The sequence below is a fragment of the Schistocerca serialis genome, chromosome 9 (genome assembly GCF_023864345.2).
Source record: "Schistocerca serialis cubense isolate TAMUIC-IGC-003099 chromosome 9, iqSchSeri2.2, whole genome shotgun sequence".
NCBI classification, from domain to species: Eukaryota; Metazoa; Arthropoda; class Insecta; order Orthoptera; family Acrididae; genus Schistocerca; species Schistocerca serialis.
In genome coordinates, this window is record NC_064646.1 from 261207414 (window position 1) to 261223502 (window position 16089).

Below are 16089 nucleotides of genomic sequence, written 5' to 3' on the forward strand. Positions count from 1 at the left end.
CTGGTGGCTTAAAGGGCACATGATACATAAAGAAAAGTAAATAAGCAATATGTAAATGAAATGGGAATCATTTTAATGAAGATGGGGGCTGTAAATGGGTAAATCTACTGATGTAAGCGACTTTGGAAAAGGGTAGGTTGTTATGACCAGACACCTGGGAATGAGTGTCTCGGAAATAGCAAAGCTGGCCATCTGTTCGCCAGCTACTATTGTATCTTCGGAAAGAGGTTGAAGGACAACAAGATGTTACAAAGCGTATGTGATACCTGGAGTAGTGTTGGAACCCTCGTGGCTCCGAAAACTCTGAGGCTATTTGTGAAAACCACATGAATATTGGTTCTTAACTGAAATATACTTCTATCCTTTTATAAAGTCATATCTGTGGTTTCCACAGGACAGTTATTCTGGAAATCACCTTAGAGGACCTACCACAAGAGCTGAGTGGCCAATGGGAGCTTGGTGCTATGGATTTTAGTGAGAACCATCGAAAGAGTAAAAATGTGAAAATTGTGTTAGGGTGCTAGAGAACACGGAGTGTGTCGGCAGTTGATGTGTCTGGCGAAGGAAGAGGTGAAAAGTGAAGATATGTAATGTTTCCCAGTGAAAGGTACACTGCCCATGGAAATTTGAGGAAGGAATTCTAGTCAGTAAGAGACTGGAGGAGACATAGTTTTCTGTTATGGTAACTAACTTCAAGGAGGGAATCAAAGTTTCTAAGGGTATTACTGACGCTAAGCTAAGCCGTAAGTTCAAAATGTGTGAAAGTATGGAGATGGAAATTCCTGGAGATTAATAATAAAAAACTGCCACTTTTAATTTATATTGGCATGTCTTTCTACAGTTAGCCTTTTTCTATTTAATCATTTTCAAGTATTTTGCATTATGACTATTTTTTCACTGTGTGCTGTAACCTTTGTGTGTGGTACAGGTAAGATATAGGCGAACAAAAGACGTGTTCATCTAATTTTATTTATTGTTGTCAATCTTATGCTGTTGATATCCCTGTAGTTCGTTACTGCTGGCTCTCCAAGACAGTCATAGGGGATGACTCGTATTTAGTAAATTATCCTTGCCGCCTCACTGGGTGAACTTCTTATAGTGAGGATAGCAACCTGATTAATTTCAGTTAGCTGTATTGGTGGGTGGTTTTGGTGGTAACTGAACATGAATATCTTTATTAAGATGGCTAAATAAAAAGGTGGTACATCACAGACTAGTCAGAGATCTGAAATGGACATCTGCCTGGAATAATTCAGCTGCATCACGTAGCTCAGAAAGCAGATGCTCCTGTATATAAAATGCACTAACCATGAATAGCATTGTTTTGTACTGTTCCATTGTTGTTTTATAACTGAGTCCACTTCTATTCCTTCATTATTGCTTCAGTTAACACAGTGATGAGCTGTGTTTTTATATGCTCAAGTGAGCAGCAGTAATGTGAAATAAAAAGCGAGAAAATATTTACGATCTGTGCCAGAAAATGGCCCAGATTCTGAGCTAGCAGCCCAGCCTCATGATGAGGGAGTTGCCTACGACATAATTAGCAACTGAGTAAGTGTTTGGTATGGATCTGTTACAACATTGCTGTTTAATGCTGCAAGTGGGTCATTACAGAGCAGTAACACTTGAACATGGTAACAGGTTGCTACGATGAAAGTTTATTTATTTGCTGTTTAATTAAACAGTGATCTAACTTATGTAAGTTTTTTTATTGTTGTTTAATTACACTAACATTAAATTGTGATTTTGCTCATAGGTGTTTACCTTGGTAACATAAAAACAGCTACCCTTTACCTGTGTATGAAGTATGTCACACGTCCGGCTCATATTATGAAAACTGCTTCACCTGCTCTAGAGTTACGGACCACTGAAGCAGTTCTCACATAGTAATACTACTGGGCACAAAGAAAGTTAGCATTACTAACACATTACCTGCTCTAGAGTTAAGGACCACTGAAGCAGTTCTCACATAGTAATACTACTGGGCACAAAGAAAGTTAGCATTACTAACACATTACTAACAAGTGTATTTAATGTGATTCTGTCATGAGCAACTGAAACAAACAAAATATCCTCAAGTGATACAAGACTCAATAATCCAAAGCAATAAATAATTTTTCATTATAACTTTCTGCAAATTATGAACATTGTGAAATAAAGATAATAAATTCTTTTGAACAGACAAAAGTTCCATAAATAAAATTCAACATTAATGAAAAAGCTTATCAATAACTAAAAAGAAATTTGGACTCCATGCAGACATACACAGCATACTAACCAGTGGGTGTATGTTCTCTCAACAACAGAACAAATAGCCCCATATATAAAATATATGTACAACACATCTCACAGAGATGAAATTTTAGTGATTACCAAAGTTGGAAGTGGATGACCATAGTAACATATCAGGTATCACAGACTTAAGTAAGCCTAAGCTTCCAACAACAGAATTAATGTGAATACCTAAGATTAGCACATCATCACACAGGTTTGACAAAGGCACCACTCTTCAATATCTCCCATATTTTTGGCACTTGACTGCAGTAAGCACTGTTGATCATGGCCTACGTCCACCATACAACATAATGTAAAATAACAACATATTGTGCACAACCGTGTAAACAAGAAACAGTGAGCTTCTGTTTTTCAATGGAATGAATGTCTTTCTTGTAAAGCTCAGAAATGAGATTTTTTTGTACCAGTCATTAATCTTTTCTTCACATAGAATCACGGTTATCTTCAGCCTTGTGCAAAGAATTATGTTTGAATGTGTTTCCAACACAATGTAATCATCATTGTTCTGGTGGTGGGAATGCTGCCAAACCACGGGTCTCCTCTACTTCTCGAAGTAATGATGTACTGGCATACTTCTCCAACAGTTCTTGCTTCTTGCGAGCCAACAGTGCAGCTTCAACTTCCTTCTGTGAAGGAACTGGTACATGTGCAATAAATCTGGGCACCAAGGGTTCTTCCTTGTGGAGTCCTTCAGCTTCTTCATCAGACTGCAAAAATTGTAAACATGATTCACATTAAATTAAAAGCCTCCAAACAACATAGATTTCATACAAATATATGTGTCACATACATCTTAAAATATTTTACTTCCAATTTCATAACAGGCTCAGATTCAGCTACAAAGAGGACATTTAAATTAACTAAAGTTTTCTGTAGCACAAAATCGAAGTTTAAAAAATGACTGGCCCAGGGAAAGTTAAGCATCTGATTTCACACTGCAGTGGTTTTTTTTTCCCCTTAGACTTACAAGGTCAATACAGTTATTAGCTTAACTTTCCAAGCACTTCTTATGCCTGACTTGGAGTCTGATCTGCCAGTCCCTTTCTTCTACTCCATTTGTTTCAACAGACATTCTTCAGTATACTCAGTTGTGCTCCTTATGTATCAGATAGTTTCCATAGTAAAAAATTCATTCTTCAGTGTGGTCTACTCTTAGCAGAAACTTCTGATACTCTGAATACTTTGTTTGTGAATTGTCCAGCAACTGTCACAATGATTAAAACATTATTCAACTTTATTTTATTTTACTATTTTAGATTGTAAATGAAACAAATTATTATTTAGACAAAACTGTCTGTGGAACACAACTATCTTGTGTTACCTTTGATTGCAATAACATTTGTTACCATGGCACCCTCACAAAAGCACCTGCTCTAGTGGCTGATGTGCCACCATATCTGGTCTCACTAATGCTACTGGAGGATACTAAGTAACTTTTCTATGGCATTTGTAATATGGTCGCTTCCATTTCAGTACCTAGTTAGTCATTAAAAATTTTTGCATGATATTGCGCCAATTATGAGGCATATACTGTCATAGGGTAGCGATGTTTTCCCGTTTCTCCAACAATTATTGAGTCGTCTGCACAAACCTCTTCAAAGATATCAACCTCTATCGATACCTTGATCGCAGTCAGCATTCTCATGTCTACTTCTTTGATTTCTTAGCTGCCTCTTTGGCCGCTATGTTACCATGATAACGGCGTCCGTTTCAGTTCACACTTCTATGATTTTTTTTTTTCATGGCAGTCATCTTGGCTTTATGTTGCCTAGACAACGGTGTCATTTTGAATTCTTACCAGAGGGCACTGCCTAGTAAATATATAATGATGTGTGTATATTTTAATGGTTGCATCTTTAATGTAATTTTACGTGCTATTATATCTTTATGTAATACCCGTATGTGCATATAATTACTACTCTCTAGTTTAGTTGTTTAACAACAAAACATTAATAACAACAATGTGTTTGCCCCTCGATGACACTGCTTCTTCTCTTGTTCCATAAGTTACTGTATTTTATTTTAACATAAACGACTACTTGCCGGATAGTTTATAATGTTTTAACTTCTTATGTACTCATATTTGGTCCACAAGAACTTACTTTGCAAATTTCATACAGCAGCTACATTTCAGTTCTTGTGAAGCATTTGCCATTGGCTGCTGCTGACACACTTCATAGTCGGCATGGGAATTGCACACTATTTAACCCTTGGCTCCACAGCCATTAGTGAACAGTGTACGATCATGGTATCATGTGGAGAACCGAGGAGCTGTCACTACTAGCCATAGAGGTAAACGATGTAGCATTTCTCCATTAAAGTCAAATGTACAACGTTTTTGCGATCTCGACAGTTGTTTTCATCAAATTACAATATGGATCCAATATGATGGCTTTACAGTTTTCACCTGCTGCTGCATTAAAATGAGTGCTGGATGAGAACACAAAGAGATGTATTTTTGCCTTTATAAGCAATGTTTGCCTAGTAAGTCGTCAGGGCATGTCTCGTGGTGTGGCTTAAAACATATTCTATTTTTCACTTTCTCCCACTCTTCTCAAATGTTTTCACATTCTTTGCTGTATTTGGTCCACTGGGGAATGGATATGGTGGTGGATGGCTTGGTTATAGCTTTGAGGACATACTTAGTTGGCATGGCTGGTGGAAGTGTTGCCTACTAAGTTTGTGTGTTTTCTGAAACTGTCCAATGCTGGCAAAATTAATTAATGTTGTAAATGTGCAAGAAGGAAAATGGATCACAGAACTAGGAGGGTTGTAATTATTAAACATAAGCATCCAATTAATTAGAGGTAGGCACAGCGTATTACATATTTTCAGTCATAATTCCTAAACACGAAAGAGAAACATGGTGCAAGTAGCTTATGGGAAAAAAATAATTTGGAACCTTCAAGAATCAGGGAGGTGAAGCCCTGGTTCGGGGCATGAAACACTAAAATGGCTTGTTTGATAATGGCATAGACTGTGCAAGACAGAGATGTGAGTTTGAGTCTCAATTTGACACACAATCACAGTAATTCAGTGTATCAGATGATGTTCCTACTATCTCTAGAAAACTGATGGCGACCAACAAAAAGTTTCAAAAAGAAAACAGACAATTTTTGTTTGAATTTATATTATCAACTACAAATGTGGGGCTATTAATAGCCACTAAGGCCTGCTTTTCATTATATAACCCATGCTGTTCTTGACAATTAACCAAGAATATTTGTAGGTCAAGCATATTTGCTCTGTATACCACAACACACTCACCCTACTACTTCTGTGTCTTCACAATTATTATGCTATGCAACTGTATCAATAGAGGGGATATTTTAGACATGTCCCAAATAAGAAAGAAAACTCAATCGAGAAAGGCAAACAAAGCCACAAAAGGAGGGTGTAAGGAACTGTTACTTCTGCATGGTAACCATAGAAGGTGCAGTGGAAATACACATAGGTCGAATGAGAATTAACTGAAAATATCGGCCCAAAATTACATACTGGGGAATTCCCCCCCCCCCCCCCCCCCCACACCTCCTCCCTCTTTTTTAACCGGCTATTACAGCTCCCTACAGTACCATGGAAGTTATCCCCTGATGTCTTAACACATTCTATCATCCTGTTGTTTCTTCTTGTCAGTGTTTTCAACATGTTCCTACAGTCACCAATTCTGCAGGAAACCTCCTCATTCTTACCTTATCAGTCCACACAATTTTTAACATTCTTCTGTAGCATCATATCTCAAATGCTTCGATTCTATTCTGTTCCTATTTTCCCATTACCACACAATGCTGTGCTCCAAATGTGCATTCACAAAAATTTCTTATTCACATTAAGGTCTATGTTTGATATTAATAGCATCCTTTTGCCCAGGAATGTTCTGCTTCCATTATCCATCATGGGTTACTTTGCTTCCAAGGTAACAGAACTACTTAACCTCATACATTTTGTGATCACCAATTTCTGCTGGTTCTCATTATTTTTGTATTTCCTTGGTTTACTCTCAATCCATATTCTATACGCACTGGGCTGTTCATTCCAGTCAATAGATCTTCACTGTGGATAGTAATGTTGTCAGTGAATCACATCATTCAAATCATTTCATGCCAAATTTCAATTTCAATCTTGAACTTATCTTTTAGTTCTGTCATTGTTTCTTTGATGTATAGATTGAACAAGAGGGGTGAAAAACTACATTCCTGTCTTAAGCCCTTTTTAATCTGAGCACTTCTTCTTGGTGTTCCAATTTTATTGCTCCATCTTGGCTGTTGTACATATTATATACTGACCATCCCCCTATAGCTTATTCCTATTTTTCTCAGAATTTTAAATGTCTTGCACCATTCTACACTGTCAAACATTTTTGCTAGGTCAACAAGTCCTATGAACATGTCCTGATTTTTCTTATCTTGCTTCTGTCATCAAGTGCAATGTCAGAACTGCGTTGGGTTGGGGGGGTTGGGTTGTTTGGGGAATGAGACCAGACAGCGAGGTCATCGGTTTCATCGGATTAGGGAAGGAAGTCGGTCGTGCCCTTTCAGAGGAACCATGCCAGCATTTGCCTGGAGTGATTTAGGGAAATCACAGAAAACCTAAATCAGGATGGCCGGACGCGGGATTGAACCGTCGTCCTCCCGAATGCGAGTCCAGTGTCTAACCACTGCGCCACCTCGCTCGGTCAGAACTGCGTCCTTGGTGCCTTTATCAAACTGATTTTCATGTAACTGAACTCCAGTTTTCTTTCCAATTCTCATGTATATTATTCCTGTCAGCAGCAGGTGTGTAAGGTGTGTTAAACTAATACTGCAATAGTTCTCACACTTATCTGCTCTTGCCACCGCGTGGATAATATTTTTCCAAAACTCAGATGGCATGTCGCTGAACTCATAGATTCTACTCACTAACTTAAGTCGTTTGGTTGCCACTTTCCCCAATGATTTCAGAAATTTCTGTGGAATATTATTTATCCCTTCTGCGTTATTTCTTCTCAAATCATCGAAAGCTCTTTTAAATTCTGACACTAGTCTGGATCCCCTGTCTTTTTCATATTAACTTGTTTCTTCTGCTATCATGTCACCAGACACTTCCTTCCCCTCACAGAGGCCTTCAATATGTACTCTTGCTACCTATCCGTTCTCTATTCTGCATTTAAGACTGGAGCTGCCGCCAGAGCACTCTTAATGTTGCTGCCTTTGCTTTTAATTTTACCGAGGGTTGTTTTTACTTTTCTATGTGCTAAGTCAGTTCTTTTGATGATAATTTATTTTTCAATTTCTTCACAATTTTTCTGTAGCTATTTCTCCTCTCTCTCTTTTAATTTCATTACAAATTGATTTATACTGCTGTATTCCATGAACATTTTTATACTTCCTTCTTTTGTCAATCAACTGATATCTCTCTTCTCAAGCTATGGAAAATCCAGGACGGAATGTAACAATATGATGAAAAGGGAAGTTGCTACTCACCATATAGTGGAGATGCTGAGTCGCAGATAGGCACAACTAATAGAAGGTCGCAAATAAGCTTTCGGCCAGTAAGCCTTTGTCAAAAATAGACGGACGGATGGATGGACAACCGCGCGCGCGCGCGCACGGACGCACGCACGCACGCACGCACATGCACGCACACGCACACACACACACACACACACACTCTCTCTCTCTCTCTCTCTCTCTCTCTCTTCTTCTTCTTCTGTTACCCAAGGTTTCTTCACAGTTACCTTCCTTGTACTTGTGTGTCTGTCCAACATTTGTGATTGCTCTTTTTAGAGACGTCCACTCCTCTTCAACTGAGCTGCCTACTGTGGTATTCCTTGTTGCAGTATCCACATTGTTAAGGAATTCTGAGCACATCACTCCTCAGTACTTCAGCATCCCATTTTCTTCCACACTGACTTAATTGTAGTTATGAATACATTTGTTCATCATTATGCCATAGTTGCTCCCAATACCTTGCCCAACATCTGCTTCACTTTCAGTAGCCCTGGAAGGCTGAGTGTTTGCACTGGTAGCTCCTTTATTCTTGCATTACACACAAATCATTTCATGTACACGAAATGTCGTGAGGTGAGGGCCTTCTGGTGGGTAGACCTGATCGCCTGGTGCGAGTCTTTTGAGGTGACACCACTTCGGCGACTTGTACATCGATGGGGGTGAAATGATGATGAAGATGACACAAACACCCTGTCCCTGAGTCGAGAAAATGCTCAACCCAGCCGGGAATCGAACCCAGGCCCTCCAGCAAATCATTTAGTTGCAAAACGCTCTTGGACCTTAACCTCAGTTAGTTCTTGTATCCCGTTTGACTCCAGCCTCTTCCAGTGCTCTACTTGTGAAACCCACGTCCCACCTTCCTCCCTCCCTCCCACTGTAAGTTGACACTTGCTTTAGACTTCTTCCTGTGCCCCTCATTTATAATGCTGTCTGGGTTTGTACATCTCATTTTCCCGCAAGGAGCCTTTCAACCCCTCAGTAATTTTCCTATACCTAGTCACTTTTCTTCTATACAAATTTAATACTGCACTTGCAACAGCTATTTCTGCTTACAAGTTCCTATCACTCCAGTTGAAACCATCCCAGTCAGCCACAACACCTTGACAGAATTTGTTCATTTTTAACAAGAAAAAAGAGGTAAGATAGCTGAGCTACAATAATTTATTTATTTATTTATTGTTCCGTGGGACCAAATTAAGGAGAAGTCTCCATGGCCATGGAACGAGTCAATACATGAAATTATAACACGATATTAGAAACAGATAAAACGAAATATAAAAAAACATATTCAAGTGACAAGTCGTAAGTTTAAATGAAGAAAATCAAGAATGTAACACTGGAATTTGCTTAATTTTTTAGCTCTTCTAGGAGCTCCTCGACAGAATAGAAGGAGTGAGCCATGAGGAAACTCTTCAGTTTGGACTTAAAAGAGTTTGGGCTACTGCTAAGATTTTTGAGTTCTTGTGGTAGCTTATTGAAAATGGATGCAGCAGAATACTGCACTCCTTTCTACAAAAAGAGTCAAGGAAGTGCATTCTACATGCAGATTTGATTTCTGCCTAGTATTAACTGAGTGAAAGCTGCTAACTCTTGGGAATAGGCTAATATTGCTAACAACAAACGACATTAAAGAAAATATATACTGTGAGGGCAAAGTCAGAATTCCCGGATTTTCGAATAGGGGTCGACAAGACGTTCTTGAACTTACACTACATATAGCTCGAACAGCCCGTTTTTGAGCCAAAAATACCCTTTTTGAATCAAAAGAATTACCCCAAAAAATAATACCATATGACATAAGCGTATGAAAATATGCGAAGTAAACTACTTTTCGTGTTGAAGTGTCACTTATTTCAGATACTGTTCTAATGGTAAATAAAGCAGCATTTAGCTTCTGAACAAGATCCTGGACATGGGCTTTCCACAACAGCTTACTTTCTATCCGAATGCCTAGGAACTTGAACTGTTCCGTCTCGCTTATAATATGCCTATTCTGTCTGATCAAAATATCGGTTCTTGTTGAATTGTGAGTTAGAAACCGTAAAAATTGAGTCTTACTGTGATTTAGCATCAAATTATTTTCCACAAGCCACGAACTTATTTCATGAACTACATTATTTGTTACTGTTTCAATATTACACACAAGATCCTTCACTATCAAGCTGGTGTCATCAGCAAACAGAAATATTTTTGTATCACCTGTAATACTAGAAGGCATATCATTTATATAAATAAGAAACAGCAATGGCCCCAGCACCGACCCTTGGGGAACGCCCCACTCAACAGTGCCCCATTGGGACTGAACACCACTACCACTCTCAATATTGCGGAGAATTACCCTCTGCTTTCTGTTCTTAAAGTAAGAGGCGAACCAACTGTAAGTTACTCCCCTTACTCCATAATGGTCCAACTTCTGCAGTAATATTTTGTGGTCAACACAGTCAAAAGCCTTCGTCAAATCAAAGAAAACACCTAGCGTTCACAACCTTTTATTTAATCCGTCCAAAACCTCACAGAGAAAAGAGAATATAGCATTTTCAGTTGTTAAGCCATTTCTAAAACCAAACTGAACATTTGACAGCAAATTATGTGAATTTAAATGCTCCAGTAACCTTGTATATACAACCTTCTCGATAACTTTAGCGAACAACAATGGCATAGAAATAGGTCTAAAATTGTTAACATTATCAATGTCTCCCTTTTTATTAAGTGGCCTCACTACCGAGTACTTTAATCGGTCAGGAAACCAACCACTCCTAAAGGAAAAGTTACAGATATGGCTGAGAACTGGGCTAACATACATAGAACAATACTTCAGTATTCTGCTACATACCCCGTCATATCCATGAGAGTTCTTGGTCTTTAGTGATTTAATTATTAACTCAATCTCCCTCTTGTCAGTATCATGGAGGAGCATTTCAGGTAACAGTCTTGGAACACTTTTTTCTAAGAGCGCTATATGATTCCCTGTTGGGACTAGGTTTCTATTTAGTTCACCTGCTATATTCAGAAAGTGATTATTAAATACTGTACATATATGCGACTTATCAGTAACACGGACATTCCCATTACGCGCTGATTCTATATCCTCGACCTGTCTCTGCAGACCAGCAACTTCTTTACGACTGACCATATGGTTTTAATTTTATCCTGAGACTTAGCTATTCTATCTGCATACCACATACTTTTTGCCTTCCTAATAACATTTTTAAGCACCTTACAATACTGTTTGTAATGGGCTGCTGCATTTAGATTTTGACTGTTTCTAACGTTTTGATATAATTGCCACTTTGTTCTACAAGATATTCTTATCCCTCTAGTCAGCCACCCAGGCTGCCTGTTTGTGCTAGTACCCTGTTTTAAACGTTCTAACGGAAAGCAACTTTCAAAGAGCATGACAAAAGTCTTGAGAAAAGCATTATATTTATCGTCTACTGTATCAGCGCTATAAACATCTTGCCACTCTTGTTCCTTTGTAAGGTTTACAAAGGTCTCTACAGCAACTGGATCAGCTTTCCTGAACAGCTGATGACTATATTTAACACGTGTTGCAGCACAAAAATCTTTTAAAGTTAAAATTTGTGCATCGTGATCTGGAAGGCCATTCACCTTTTTGCTAACAGAATGTCCTTCTAGTAACGAGAAATGAACAAAAATGTTGTCTATGGTTGTTCTACTGTTCCCTTGCACTCTCGTTGGAAAGAATACGGTTTGCATAAGATTATATGAATTAAAGAGGTCTACCAGCATCCTCTTCCTTGCACAATCACTTATACAATTGATATTGAAGTCACCACATATAACTAACTTTTTGTATTTCCTATAAAGTGAAACAAGAACCTCCTCTAGCTTTAACAAAAATGTTGTGAAATCGGAGTCTGGGGATCTATAAATAACAACAGTTAGAAGTTTAGCTCCGTTAAATTTAACCACACCTGCACAACATTCAAACACCTTTTCAGTGCGGTACTTTGAAACATCAATTGACTCAAATGGGATGCCATTTTTCACATACATGGCTACTCCCCCACACCGCAAAGAGCTCCTCCAAAAGCTGCCAGCCAACCTGTATCCTGGTAAAGGAAGCCTCTGAATTATCTCCTTATTTAAGAAGTGTTCAGATATACCAATAATTTCAGAGTCAACATCTATAAGCAGTTCACTAACTTTATCTTTAATACCTTGTATATTTTGATGAAATATACTAATTCCCTCATTACTCGGATACCTAAGCTTTGTCAAAAGTGATTCCCTTGTTAGAGAGACTTCCCTTAAGCAGGAATACCTATCAGCTGACTTCAATCTAAAAAAGGTGCATCTCTAACACCCACTACTGCAGGAATTTCCCCATGAGTGATCCCACCAACCCCACCTATGCTGTCACCCATAAGCTTTGCCAACCTCCCCTTCCCACACCTGTTGAGGTGCAGGCCATGTCTAGTGAAACCTGTCCTGCTGATAGACTCTACCGACACCACTGAAATGTGACCCATGCTTTCTGTCATCAGCGCACCCCCAAGTCTCATGTTATTACGCCTGACGGCTGTATTAAGATGAGGCAGATCGTGACGCTGAAACAGTTCCACGAAATGCAGCAAGATGCATAATCAGCATCTTGTTTACGTACCAGCTGCACAATTCTTCTTTGTATAATCAGTTATAATCTTTATTTGTATTGCTATTTAAAGAAGAACTGAACTATCAAGAAACTGTAAATTCTTACCTCCACATCTGGATGAACAGCATATATGTCCTCTTCTTCTTCTTGTCCTTTTGCATCATCTCCTTGGTCCTCAAGAGAGTGCTCTTTTCTAAATTTCCATTCTGCTACTGCCCTCAGAATAGCTGTAAAATAAAAATTTGCACAGTGACAGTAAATATAATGTGTAATTAAATATGCGCAGAAGTAATCATTGTGAAGAAACAGCAGTAAAGGTGTGTGTGTGTGTGTGTGTGTGTGTGTGTGTGTGTGTGTGTGTGTGTGTGTGTGTCCTAGTGCTGCTTTGTAAGTACTTTTTTTGTTCCATATATGTAGCTGAATTTTCATTTGTGACAATTTTCTCTTCATATAATAGATAAGCTACACAGTGAGACTGTACATACATTTAGAATTTAGTTTTTCACACTATGGGTACGTGAACATAAATTAGAAGTTATATACGTATTACTAGGTTACCTTACCAAGTACGCCGTTTCATTGCTGCATGCAACCCCTTGATGTGTGTCTCCTCACCCCCTCCCAAAAAAAGAGGCAACATAGACCACAAGTAGTTTGAGTAGAAAAAGATGGGATACAAAAATTCGTCATGATGTTTTCAAATTAATCATCCATGTATTCTTTTGAAATAATTTAGGAAAACCATAGAAAAACTAAAGCAGATGGCTGGGTCTGGGTGGTGATTAGAACCCCACTCCTCTGGAAAGAGAGTCCAATGTCTTAACTGCTGTGTGTCACTTCCCTTGGTGCCACCAAGGAAAGCTGTAACATTCATTCATTATCATGATCAGAATTAAGATTGTAGTGTCTGTTTAAGCATGTCATCAACTAAGAAGCTAGATGGAATAGAATTGCCTGTACAAATTAATTTTTAAATACACTACTAGGCATAAACTTCCAATCTACAACCATGTGTTGCAGTACCCTACTAACAGCACCTTCTTTAATTACGACTGAGATTATTTGATCATCCTATTTCATATCTCTATAAATTGTTTCACCACATTACTTTGTTTTTAGTGTTTTACGCTGTCAATCCTCTTTCTTTCTTGATGTTTGTCTCCATATTCATGCATCTTTTTCCAGACAGAATTTGATTATAGATAACTGATTCATCTGAAAAAAGGTATGGGTTTGCTATTAACATTGTCTACCAGATGGTTAATATACAACATGAACAGTAATCATTAACATATAACATGAAGAATAAGGGTTCCAACACACTACTTTGGAACATGTCTGAAGCTACTTCTACACCTGTTGGTAATTCTTCATCAAGGATAACATGCTGTATCTAACCCAGAACCATTCAGGAGTAAGCTATGTAGCAAGTCCTCTGTCTTCAGAGGAATGGCCATTGTTAGATTAGGCATCGCCTTAGACATGAGTGTATATACTTATAGCGCAGTGTTTGAAGTGGGGAATAGGCCTTTTTAACCCTTGAAAACTATTATAATGGCTGCATTAGGTCAGACACACCTATATCAATTTACAACAGATTAGTGCAGGATACCTATATGTTTATGGCATGTGATGGTGTCTCGAGGTGCTTAGTGTGCTTAAAAGTTCGGAACAAAATGAAAAAAATTCGAGTTATAACAACACTACAATACCTTCCTCGCAGAAGGGGGCAGAGAGAGAGAGAGAGAGAGAGAGAGAGAGAGAGAGAGAGAGAGAGAGAGAGAGAGAGAGAGCACTGTTAAGTGATGTGACTGAAGATCATGTGGGAGCAGAGAAATAAATGTTTAAATAATTTTCTTAATGAAAATACATTATGTTTCAAGGACAAACACTTAACAAATGCGTCTGCCATTCTAGCAAATTACCATACTGCTTTTCAGATTGCAAAAGCATTGTGCAGTAACACTGAATGAGAGTTTCTAAAGATATATTTAGGTATTTACAGCAGAGCATATCGCTCCCAAGAGACTTGAAAAGTTGCAGTTTCATGAGAGATGCCATAAATCATTACCTATTGCACATGAGATTGTTGCAATTGTGTGCTAAGAGTGTGAACATAGAGTGTAATGAGTGTAGTGACTGGTACAACAATTTTCATTTGCAGTCATTCTCTCAAACATCATCGATTCAAAGCCTTTTTGGGAAGACATGGGATGCAGTTATGGTGATGTTCCATAGCACAGTGAAATATATTCTTTGCAAAGAGTGTTTGCCTTTACAAATGTCTGCTTGTGTCTGTGTATGTGCGGATGGATATGTGTGTGTGTGCGCGAGTGTATACCTGTCCTTTTTTCCCCCTAAGGTAAGTCTTTCCGCTCCTGGGATTGGAATGACTCCTTACCCTCTCCCTTAAAACCCACATCCTTTTGTCTTTCCCTCTCCTTCCCTCTTTCCTGATGAAGCAACCGTGGGTTGCGAAAGCTTGAATTTTGTGTGTGTGTTTGTGTTTATTTGTGTGTCTATCAACATACCAATGCTTTCGTTTGGTAAGTTACATCATCTTTGTTTTTAGATATATTTTTCCCACGTGAAATGTTTCCTATATATATATAGAGGGAAACATTCCACGCGGGAAAAATATATTCAAAAACAAAGATGATGTGACCCACCATACGAAAGCGCTGGCAGGTCGATAGAAACACAAACAGACACACACACAAAATTCAAGCCCTCGCAACAAACCGCCGCCCCACCAGGAAAGAGGGAAGGAGAGGGAAGGACGAAAGGATGCGGGCTCCAAGGGAGAGGGCAAGGAGCCACTCCAATCCCGGGAGCGGAAAGACCCACCTTAGGGGGAAAAAAGGACGGGTATACACTCGCACACACACACACATCCATCCACACATATACAGACACAAGCAGACATATTTAAAGACAAAGAGTTTGGGGAGAGATGTCAGTTGAGGCGGAAGTGCAGAGGCAAAGATGATGTTGAATGACAGGTGAGGTATGAGTGGCGGCAACTTGAAATTAGCGGAGATTGAGGCCTGGTGGGTAACGGGAAGAGAGGATATATTGAAGAGCAAGTTCCCATCTCCGGAGTTCGGATAGGTTGGTGTTGGTGGGAAGTATCCAGATAACCCGGACGGTGTAACACTGTGCCAAGATGTGCTGGCCGTGCACCAAGGCATGTTTAGCCACAGGGTGATCCTCATTACCAACAAACACTGTCTGCCTGTCTGGCATTACCCCCAAAGGCCTCACACTTAAAGTTCCCATCTCTGGCTGCAACCCTTCTTTCCATCAGTCCCTATACCAGTTCCAAACTGAACAATCCATTGCCCTCACCCACCTAATCCTTCACCTACACATCAACTCAGCCAATGAACACACCCGTCAACTCCTATCCTTAATAAAAGTCCTTAATCTTTCCTCTCCCACATCCACACTGGCTGTTGGGAGCGGAAAGACTTACCTTAGGGGGAAAAAAGGACAGGTATACGCTCGCGCAAGCGCGCGCGCACACGCACACACACACACACACACACACACACACACACACACACATCCATCCGCACATACACAGACACAAGCAGACATTTGTAAACCCTCTCCCTTAAAACCCACATCCTTTCGTCTTTCCCTCTCCTTCCCTCTTTCCTGATGAAGCAACCATTTGTTGCGAAA

General features: G+C 39.2%; 1 protein-coding gene across 2 annotated transcripts in view; it reads right to left on the minus strand.

The window, feature by feature from the left end:
- Positions 1–1646: 1646 nt before the first annotated feature.
- The window catches only part of LOC126418451 (pre-mRNA-splicing factor ISY1 homolog), a 70350-nt gene continuing 55907 nt past the window's right edge, over positions 1647–16089 (minus strand). The window contains exons 6-8 of one of the 2 annotated variants that reach the window (XR_007575848.1): positions 12508–12629; positions 1933–3002; positions 1647–1846 (exon numbers count right to left, since the gene is read on the minus strand). Coding sequence is in view for 1 of the 2 variants with exons in the window: in XM_050085215.1 (XP_049941172.1) it covers positions 2793–3002; positions 12508–12629 (332 nt within the window). In the remaining variant the exon portion in view is untranslated. Of the gene's footprint in view, positions 3003–12507; positions 12630–16089 lie in introns of both variants that reach the window. The other variant, XM_050085215.1, reaches the window with a different exon arrangement.